This window comes from Letharia columbiana, assembly GCF_014066305.1.
Source record: "Letharia columbiana isolate WasteWater2 chromosome Unknown Sc0000022_s0, whole genome shotgun sequence".
Lineage (NCBI taxonomy): Eukaryota > Fungi > Ascomycota > Lecanoromycetes > Lecanorales > Parmeliaceae > Letharia > Letharia columbiana.
In genome coordinates, this window is record NW_023501063.1 from 25,797 (window position 1) to 37,813 (window position 12,017).

Here is a 12,017-nt window from a genome sequence, read left to right on the forward strand (position 1 = left end):
GAAGCTAATTAATCTATTCTCGAGCGAATATATAACTTATTATTTCGAGGCGATATTATAGATAATAATTATCGATATATAAGAAAGAATATATTTAATACTTATTATACGATATAATAGTAATATATTTAGAGAAGTCGATATAGAAGATATTCTTAGAATAGATTTTTAGAAGCCTATTCGCGAGATAGAAATTATTTAAGTATTAGATTAAATATTATAAATAGAGAAGTAATATAATAACTTTATTTAGATATAGAATCTAAGGATATAAAAGATATAAATAATTAATCTAGCGATTATAGTAGTTAAAGTATAATTATAATATAATAACGATTTTTTAAAAGAGAATATATTCTATAAGCGCTATTATTCGATATTATAATAGTTATAAAGTATAAAAATAATTACTTTAAAAAAGATATTTAAGATATCGTCTCTTAAGTAACTTTATAAAAGCTAATCGATTAATTAATACTTAATAAAAGATAATAGAATAAATAATATAAATAAGAAACTTTAATAAAAGTAATAAGATAGAATTAAGGAGGTATAGCCCGAAGATAACTCTTTAATTAACACTATTTTCTTATTTCTTCTCTTCTCTTTTCTCTATATCTTTATATATATTAGATATATAGATTACTCTAGATAATATATTATATATAAAAATCGAATATAACTAAAAAATCGAGTAAGGAAAAATAATCTCACTCTTATCTATATAGCTAGAGGGGCGCCCCTTCGAAGTAGGAATTATATATACATATACACACTTATACGCTATTATTATTAATAATCTTAATAGCCCCGATAGTTACTATTTAAATAGTCTTTAATAAATATATTTATTATAATTAATTGATCCTGGGTATCTTTATTATACTCGCTTTTTTTCTTATAATTTATTATAGCGAAAGATAGTAAATCGAAATAGTTAAAGGTTCTTAAGAATTATAAGATCCTCTTTATTAATTAATAGCTTCTATTTACTTAGAATATATCTAATATTATTTTTAAGTATCTAAAGAATAAATCTAACGATCTTAAACGCGATAATATATCTTATATTATCGCTAAAATCTTACTTTATATAATTTCTTCGATAATTATAAAAGTAATCGATTAACTAGATAATAAAGAATTACTCGTCGTTATACTATACTTAGAATAGCTTATTAAGCGTATTAAAGACAATTTTATAATTATAAAAAACTTTATAGAGATAGTAATTTCTAAGATATAAGGTTTAATAGATATATAAGTAAAAGACCTTTTAATCGCCTTCTCGCTATTTTCTTAAAGTATATTATTATTATACTTATTATAATTAGTCTTATTCTTAAAACTTAATAAAAAAAAGATTATTAGATTATTATTAAGATTAAAGATAAAGATATAGTCTAGAGATTTCGAATCTAAATCTTTAAGTAGCTATAGAATTTTATCGAAATCTATTTTAGATATTATCTAATACTTAAATTTATCGAAATCGAAGTTATTAAATAACTTAAATCTAGAAATCTATAATTTCTAATAAAAATTTAAGAGAGTATTAAAATCTTAAGAAATATTAAGAAAGCTAAGAAATAAATAATATATTTTAATATTAACGCGTTTATTTTAATTTCTACTTTTAATATAATTATTTATAATATCTCTATCGAACTTTATTAATTTTCGAGAGATATTAAAAGTCTTATTAAAATTATTCTCGAATTAAATATCTATAAAATTTTAAAAATCGAAATTCGATACTTAGATTAACTAAATAAGAATAAAATTAAGAATCTATTAATTAAAGTCTTAGCGATAATTATTAAATTTATAAATTTCTATTATATAAATATCGTCTAGTTAGATAATCTAAGCTAGAGAATTTTAAAAGAAAATATATATTATAATTATAAAAAGTATATTCGAGAAAATAAGATTATTAGATACTTTCGCTATTAAAAATTTAAATATATTATATTCTTATATAAAGCTAAAGAATTAATCTACGCGTATTACGCTTAGAAATACGATACTTATATATGCGAGGAGCTTAAAAAACTAGGCTTTAAGTCTATATATATTAATTATAAAAGTTAATATAAAGCGTTTTAATTAAACTATTTATATTATAAAATTATTATCTTAAAAATAATTAAAAGAAAATAAGAGCTTTAAGCTCTTTATCTCGAAAGTAACTTTAATTAATTATAGATAGATATTAATTAATTTTAAAATCTAAGCGATAATATAGTTATATCTTAAAATATAGAGTTAAATATAATTAAGCTAAAGAGGATTAGAAAATCTAAATAAGTCGTTATCGCTCTTATCGCGGTAATAATAAAGAAAATTATTACTTAATAGACTTATCTAGATATCGAAATAATAGAGTTATTATCGATTTTTATCGAGATTCTAGATATCTAGATTAAGATATTTATTAAGATCTTTTAATAAAAAATTACGGCGTAATTAAATATTATAATAATTAAAGTCGCAGCGATTATAAAAGTAATTATTTTCTCGCCTCTATTTATATTTAATAATATCTCTTTATCTTTAAAGAAGTTATAGTAGATAATAAAGATAAGAAAAAGAATAAATATAATAAAAAGTCTACTTATATTATTAAATAAAGATCGCTATAAAAAGTAGAAGAGAAATAACGAAATAATAGTATAAACGCCGCTATCGATCTAAATTAAAATCTTTAATCTTATAAATCTCTAAAGATAGAATACTCTATTCGAGAATTTATTTATATTAACTTTTTAATAATATAAAGATTTATTTAAGTAGCTAAGAAGGAATACGAAAGCTATAGATAAAGAAAACTAGATATTTCTTATAAATAAATCTAATAAAAAGACTTCGAATTTACTTTTTTATAATAAATTAATAGATAAAAAAACTCTTATTTAAGAAGTGGCTAGAAAGAGTTATATAGCGTTATTAAGAGAATTTAATATAAAATTCTTTTAAATTAAATTAAGTCGTTAAATCTCTATAGAAGTATATTATCGAATTATATAAAGCTTTAGAATTATAAATAACAAAAATAGTAATACTAGTAATAACGGTATTAGCGAAAATATTATAAATATCTTATTCTATAATAATTCTTAATAAGAATATATTCGAAATAATAAGTATTAAAACTATTAAAATTACGACTTAGAATATTATAGTATAATATCGATAAATTATTAGATATTATAATCTTACTCTTTTAGAAACGTATTCTATTTCGATACGATATCTTAGTTATTTAAGAACTTTAAAAGAACTTTAAAAAGAAATAGATATTTTATTTAATCTTAGTAGACTTTTATATCTACTATTCGAATCGCGAAGAATTAATTAGAGTATATATCTACGTTAGTATTAGAATTTCTAAAAATAAGTAATACTTTTAAGTATATAGCGTAGATTTAATAATAATAACGCTTAAGTCTTAGAAGCTAGATTAAAAAACTCTTTATATATATAATATTTATAATATATTATCCTCTTAAAGATAAAAGATCTACTCTTATATAAATAGAAGTAAAACTATTTAAGATTACTTAGAAATTATTTCTTATAATACTCTTTAAATCGCGATTATAAGAAATATAATTAATAAGTATTTAATCGTAAATAATTTTAATTTATACTACTCTCTATAAATAAATCTTAGAAAATATTAATATCGAGAAATTTTATAATTAATAGATATTATTAGTAAAGCTAAACTTTACTTATTAATATAAAAAGATATATTTATCTTTAAACTAAAAAAGCGAAGTGAGATAATTATTATAGATTTTACTCTAGCTATAATAAATATAGTTAACGCTATAATTAAATATAATATTATAAAGAAATTAAATTTTAACTTAAATTACGAAGTAATTCTTATAGAATTAGATAAAAATATATATCTAGTATTTTCGAAAGAGATTCGTAATTAAAAGAAGATTAATAAAATAACTTTTTATAATAATCTTTAATTTAAACTATCGTTAATTAACGTCTTTATTATAATTATCGAAAATCTAGATAAATAGATAAATTATTTTATTAAGATTCTAATTAAAATAATATAAAATATTATCTTAATTAGCTTAATTATTATAAAGTCTAAATTTAATATAAATTTAAAAAATAAGAAAACTATTCTAAAGATTAGAAGACTAAAGTCGCGATAATAATAAACTCGAAATAGAGGAAATAAAAGAAAGCTTAATATAGCTTAAAATATAAAATTAAGATTTATTAAAAGTAAGAGAATAAAAGATTAAAGATAATATATAAAGAAATATAATAGCGATAAGAAATTTTAGAGATTAGATAAGTAGATTAAGAGCGAATAAATTAGAATTATATTCTTTATATTAGAACTCGCGAAATTTAATAATATTATCATTATTAAAGCTAAGAAAAAGATAACGCTTTTAAAAAATATCTTCTTTTCTAAAGCGAGATAAATAAACTTAGATAATTTATAAAGATATTAATATCTCGACTTAAAAGAATTTTTATTAATTATAATATAAAAAGTCTAATAAATAATATTTATAAGTTATTTTAATAAAGCTATCGAAGTAGATAAATTAATCTTTCGAGTTCTATAACTCGCTTTTAAATATATAGAGAAATAGATAGATTATATCTATAACGTATATTTCAATCTCGAGTATTATCTAGAATACTTTCGCTATTTAAAAATAATAATATTAAGAAAACTCGATAAGAATAATTATATCTAATCTAAATCGTATTAATCGATTACTCTTTTTAATATATTAGAAAAGAGATTTAAAAAGATTATCGCTATAAGAATTAGCTACTTAATAAAAAAATATTAATTACTTTCTAAAGAGTATATAGATAAAAGAAAATTATTATTAATCGAGAATATAATTTATATAATATTTAAAGAAATATATAAGGTTTAAAAGTCTAAGAATAATTAAATAGCTTCGCTATTAATATTAGATATTAAAAGCGTTTTTAATAATATCTCTTATTTTTAACTAATTTATAATTTAAGAAAAAGAGATATTAGCGAAAAAGCTATTAAGTAGATTATAAACTTTCTAAATAATAGATTAATAATTATCGCTATATTTAAAAGCGAGTTATCTAGATATAAAGTTAAGATAAAGATTTCTTAAGACTTTCTAATTTCTTTTATTCTCTATCTATTCTATAATATAGATATTATAAATATTTATAAAGCGAAAGACTATCTAATACTTATATATATTAATAATATTAGCGTACTTATAAGAGGTTTTATAATCTAAGCTAATTATAAGACGCTAAGAATAATATATATTAAAATTTAGAAATAGATAATAATATATATATCGAAATTCGAGATAGATAAATATTAATTTATATACTTCTAATTAATTATAATAAGAATAATAAAGAAGTAAATAGATAAGGATTTTAACGTATTATTAGATTTAAGTATTTATATTATAAAACCTAAAGCGATAATAAGACTTCTTAGACTTATATTTAATTTAGAATTAGAATAAAAGAATTATATATAATTACTCGAAGTTAAAGCTATTATAAAATTTAATAAACTAGTAAACTATACGAGATTAATCTAAAGTATTTCTTATAAAGATTTATAAAAACTCTATTAAGAAATAATTCTATTTATATTATTATTTAAATATATAATCTAATATATATTATTAACTATAGAATATAAGAGTAAAAAATAAAAGATATTTAAGATACTTCGAGTTATATAGAAGAGAGCGATATATATTATTATAAAAGGGTAGAAGAATATCTTAAGGGTCGCCTTAAATATCGAATATTATTAATTCTCGATTAATCTCATCTTAGAAAAAGCTATTATAGAGATTATTATTAGAATCTAAATCTATCTTAACTATAATATTATTAGATTTATATAAGATATAAATAAATAATAAAAGCTAGCTAATAAAAGAGCGAAGCTTAGAAGCTCTCTAAAATAAATTAAAGATATTATATATTAATAATAAGCGTAAAACCCGATAAAGTAATATATCCCCTATATTATATCTTTATAATAAGAACTATTAAAGATAATAATTAGTAAGAATAGAGAGGAAGCTATTAAGTAGTATAATAAGATTATTAATATTAATTATATCTCGCTATATATATATAAAGACGATAGCGAAATAGAAAATAAAATCGAAGCCTTCGCTTACGCTCTCTTAAGTTATTAATATTTAAGTATAATATCTTAGTAATAGCGAGTACTATATTATATATATAGACGAGCTAAAAGAAATTAATATAATATATAAAATAATTATTAATATTTTTTCTTCGAGCTTAGTTATCTAAATAGATAATTAAATAGCGATATAATTAATAATTAATCTTAGAGAATAAGTAAAATAGTATATTCTTAATAGAATAGTAAAGAAGCTAGTAAAGTTTAAAGAGATAGATATATCTATTACTCTACGATAGATTATAGCTTATAAAAATATTTTAGAAAACGAAATAGCGAATAAGCTCGCTAAATAAATATCGAAAAAAGATATCGAAGGGAACGAGTTTTATTTACTCTTAGCGATTAAATAGCGTATTAGAAAGCTAATTTATAATAATTAATAAATACTCTAAAAGATATATATCTAAGATATCGAGCTTAAGTAATTTATTTTTATATTCTATTATAGCGTTATAGTCTTTTATATAAAAGTAAAGAAAGTTATAAGCTTAATAGTAATATAGCTAAAAACTAAGAAGTTAACTCTTAAAAATCTTCTTTATATATATTAGATAATTAATTTATTTAAGTATAACTATAGAGAAGATAACTAGATTCGAGATTATATTCTTATAATATATTCTCTATATATAAAAGATAAATAAGCTATTTAGAGTAGTTAATTAATTAATATTAAGAATATTTTATTTAAATTAAATCTTATAATAAAGATAATAAAATTTATAATAAAGATATAAATATTAAAAGTCTTTAATAAAGTTATAATTTAATTTAATAAATATAGATATTATAATAAGAAATTTAATATTAAAGATAATTTATAGTTAAGATATTAATAAATATTATAGACGAAAGTATATTTCTAAGGAGCCGTAAAATTAGAGTTCGATTTATACGTTTTAATACTCTCGAGTAGATAATATTTAATTATCTTATTTATAGGCTGTTTTATTAGTATTATTAATATTATTTTCTTTATCTTTTTATATTTATTTTCTACTTTTCGATATAATATTAATTAAAAATACTAGACGCGATATCTCGAGAACTCTAGAAATCTTATAAAAGTTAGCTTTTATAAGAAATATCTTTATCTATTATCGCTCTTTAATAATAATAAAATATTATTATTAGAAGTTATTATTCTTACTATTAGAGATTAAATATAATATCTTTTATAATTCGCTTAAAGATAATTATTATACTTTTAAATAAGCTAAGAATATATTAACTATATTAATTAATCTTTTTATATTTAAAAATTTAATACGCGTTATAGCGAAGAGTTCTCTTAACTTAATAATTAAATATAATAATTTTATAATCTATAAAATAATAAATATATAAGTTTAATAGAATAAGTATAATATTAAAAGTAATAGACGATATAAGAGATAAGACTTTCGAGGATCTTAGAAAGAGAAGTAAATATCTTATAATTCTATTATAGTCTTAAATAGTAGAGTAAAAGTAATATCTCGATTCTAACTCTATAAAATAAGATATATATTATATAAACCCGGGTATAGATTATAGGGCCTTTTTAATACTAATATTATTATTTCTCTAAGATATTTCTCTTTATAAGAATAATAATAAGAGAGAGAGCTTCTAAACTTAAGAAGATTAATTAAATCTTAAATTAATATAAAAGAGTATAATAAATTTAGTATTTATCTATAGTAATATAATCTTATTCTTTTAATCTTATTCTCTCGAATAGATAGCTTATAGTATATTTATCTATAGAATTAATAGATAAGAGTATATATATAGAACTCTCGCTATTAGCGATTATTAGGAAAATAATTACTCTATTAATAAAATAGTCGATAATTATAATTTATAATAAGAGATTATATATAACTTTAAAGCTTTTATCTTTCTTTTAATATAAATTATATTTAATTTCTAGCTTTTAAATCTTTATTTATATTAATAAATCTTAGATATAATCTCTAATCGATTAAATTAAATTTTATTATCCTCGATCTCGTCTATAATATCTTATAATATCTTTCTACTCTCAGCGATAATTATCGCGATTAAGATATTTAAAGAGATATAAAAATACTATATTTTATATATAATATAGAATATATTAACGTTATTATATTTAAAGATAATTATCTATAGCTTTAAATATAGCTAAGAAGATAAGACTAAAACTAACTATAATACTATTAAAAACTTATAAAATACTTTTTTAAAGAAGTATAATAATAACTATATCGCTTTATTAGAAGAGTTAGATAATTTATAATAAATAATTAAATTTAAATATCTTCGTTTCGAAGCTATAGCCTTTATATAAGATAAGAATCTAAAGAAATAATATATTCTTATAATAGATATAAGCGTAAATTCTCTTACGAAAGACTTTCTAACGAAACTAGTTAATCTATTCTCGAGCGAATATATAATTTATTATTTTAAGATAATATTATAGATAATAATTATTAATATATAAAAAAGAATATATTTAATACTTATTATACGATATAATAATAATATATTTAAAGAAGTTAATATAAAAGATATTCTTAAAATAGATTTTTAGAAGTCTATTTACGAGATAGAAATTATTCGAGTATTAAATTAAATATTATAAATAAAAAAATAATATAATAATTCTATTTAGATATAAAATTTAAGAATATAAAAGATATAGATAATTAATCTAGCGATTATAATAATTAAAATATAATTATAATATAATAATAATCTTCTAAAAGAGAATATATTCTATAAATATTATTACTCGATATTATAATAGTTATAGAGTATAAAGATAATTACTTTAAGAAAAATATTTAAGATATCGCTCTTCGAGTAATTATATAAAAGCTAATTAATTAATTAATACTTAATAAAAAATAATAAGATAAATAATATAAATAAGAGACTTCGATAAAAGCGAGATAAGATAGAATTAAAAAGATATAGCTCGAAGATAACTCTTTAATTAATACTATTTCTTCTTATTTCTTCTCTTCTCTTTTCTCTATATCTTTATATATATTAGGCGTATAGATTACTCTAGATAGTATATTATATATAAAAATCGGATATAACTAAAAGATTAAATAAAGAAAAATAATTTCACTCTTACTTATATAGCTAGAGAAGCGCTCCTTCGATATAGAAATTATATATATATATACACCTTAATTATTAGTAACTCGATTTACCGCTAAAGAGTTAAATAGAGATATTTATATTTCACGCTATAGACATCTCTAAGAGGCTTTATAGAGGCCTTCGAAGGAATAAATTCTAATATTAACTCGCTCTATAGATGATAACTTATAAAATTATACTTCTATTAATAGTATCTTATAAAATTATATCTCTATTAATAATATCTTATAAATTCATACTCTATTAGAGTATGAAAATGTAAGATGAGGTATGAATTTGTAAGAATCTTATAATTTGAGATATAAAAATGTAATTCGCCCCTAGCTATTCACTCGAGCAAATTACAAATTTATACCCTAAACTATAAGATTCTTATAAATTTATACCCCATCTTACATTTTCATACCTCTTATCAAAAAAATGGGGTATGAATTTGTAAGTTGCCAGTCTTTGGGGTATGAATTTATAAGTTCCCATTTCTTGGGGTATGAAAATGTAAGATACCACCAACATCCCTATACCTGTAAATCATTAGAAGGGTATTTTGAGGTGTTCCAGGCTACCTACCCCCAATTGTTAGTAACCCGAGTTACCGCTAAAGGGTTAAATAGGGGTATTTGTACTTCACGCTGCAGACACCCCTAAGAGGCCCCGCAGGGCCCCCAAAGGAATAATTCCTAACACCAACCCGCCCTATAGATGGCAACTTACAAAATCATACCCCTATTAATAATATCTTACAAAATCATACCCCTGTTAATGGTATCTTACAAATTCATATCGGGTATGAAAATGTAAGATGGGGTATGAATTTGTAAGAATCCCATAGTTTGGGGTATGAAAATGTAATTCGCCCCTATCCACTTTCATTGAATAGACCTCACGACCAAACAGTACCGGCCATAAACCAACCACACTCGCCATGCCTCTCCGCATGTCCCCGGCTTCCCAATCCGACGCCTCCCGCATCGCCGCCATCCACATGGCCGCCTTCGGCACCAACGCCATGCTGCTCGCTCAATTTCCCACCCCAACCGTCCGCGAAAGGCTCCAAGTCTGCATCGCGGCAAAAGCCTTAGCCGACATCAGAGATCCGAAGACGGCCGTGCTCGTCGTGAGAGACGATGAGAGTGGGAACGGTGAGGTTGTCAGTTTCGCCAAATGGAGCCTGCCGGTTCGGGAAGGGGAGACGTATGTGGAGGCGCCGTGGGTGTGGCCGGAGGGGACGGATTTGGAGGTGTTGGATCGGTGGACTGGGGTGGTGGAGGGTGCGAAGGAAAGGGTGGTGGGGGAGGGGGCTTGTTACCGTAAGCTTGTTTACAATATTCATGCCATCTACGTGATGCTGGGTTCGCAGTTCCCTGTGTATGGAGGAAGTATCGGAAGGCAGAAGATTTTTCTCTTGATGAGGCTATCTGCTCCAATTCCATTCCTCGCAAATTGTTTGTCACCGCAATCATCGGTTGCTCACCCGACTCTAGGCCTCACCTTCATAGGGACTGACCCCCTACACGAGCGTCGTGGTGCAGCTTCACTCTTGTTACAATGGGGCCTCCGGCAGTCCAAGCAAGATAACGTTCCCGCGTACCTAGAGAGTACTGTTGATGCTGGGTCGCTGTACGAAAGACATGGGTTCGCGTCTGCAGAGAACATCTCGATGGTGCTGGCAGGGAGGGAGGGGGAGTCAGTAATTTATGAAGAAGTTTGCTTCATCTTCAGACCTGGCGCTACGTCTGATGCGATGAAATCGCATACGCAGTCTGCGAATTGATAGCGATAAAGTAGCTCATCGCTGGGAAGTCTCTCGTTCCACCTCTCACTACTCGTATATGCCTTCATAAGAGTCAAACGTCTCCCAATTCAAACGCTTTCTAATCCATACTCTACAAAGCGCCCACTAAAACGGTGGAAGCGCTTTTGGTGAGCCTTTGGAGAGGACACGCTTTCGGTGCGCGCCTTCCTCACTGCACCATGGTCAGGTGAGAAAATCTTGCACTTACTGTGCTGATGGTAAGGCATTCGCAACGGCGGGTAATATTCCACTCTGTACACCAGCTGCAGCACCTGCGCCGGCACCTATGGCCTGAGTAGTGGCAGCAACACTGGCACCAGCGACGGTCAATTCGCCAAGTCCCGGCACAGCCACAGAGGCAATGGTCAGCAGGATGAGCAGACCAGCTGCTCTGTCATTCAAGATCTCCGAGATGCGGGATGTGGATGCCGGCTGAACGGTAGTGTAGGAGCACTGGGTGACCCATTTGTCGGTGATGGAATTACTGTCTGTTTGAGCATTGTCGATGCCCGTAACCAATGCTTCGAGATAATTGTTGGAATTGGCGATAGCGTCTAATACAAAATACGCCTCGCGGGAGGGTGCCTGCTGGAAATCCATACTCTGGCAACCTGGAAACTAGTGTGATGCTGTTCGCAGATCATACTCAGGACGGGCAAGGCCAAATCTTACCAAGCATTGCTGAAAGACATTACAAGTAAACGCACTGTTCGAAACGTCTGGCGCGAAGCTTTTTAGTAACTGTCTGGTTAAGTTCTGTGGGTTTAGAGTAAATTGGACACTGCTCCACCAGCTTTGTAGCCAGGCGTCAATGTCATCCTGCTGCCAATCCGTAGCGTCAAGTTTGCC

At 24.6% G+C, this 12,017-nt stretch overlaps 2 protein-coding genes across 2 annotated transcripts; one reads left to right on the plus strand and one right to left on the minus strand.

Moving 5' to 3' along the window:
- Nucleotides 1-10,298: 10,298 nt before the first annotated feature.
- HO173_006945 (uncharacterized protein) lies at nt 10,299-11,147 on the plus strand (the record flags this gene model as incomplete). The annotated part of the gene is made up of 1 exon (XM_037308851.1): nt 10,299-11,147. One exon carries the CDS (start codon nt 10,299-10,301, stop codon nt 11,145-11,147), a length of 849 nt encoding a protein of 282 aa, XP_037164115.1.
- Nucleotides 11,148-11,273: 126 nt separating this feature from the next.
- Nucleotides 11,274-11,768, minus strand: HO173_006946 (uncharacterized protein; the record flags this gene model as incomplete). The annotated part of the gene is made up of 2 exons (XM_037308852.1): nt 11,274-11,340; nt 11,377-11,768. 2 exons carry the CDS (start codon nt 11,766-11,768, stop codon nt 11,274-11,276), a joined length of 459 nt encoding a protein of 152 aa, XP_037164116.1.
- Nucleotides 11,769-12,017: the final 249 nt, after the last annotated feature.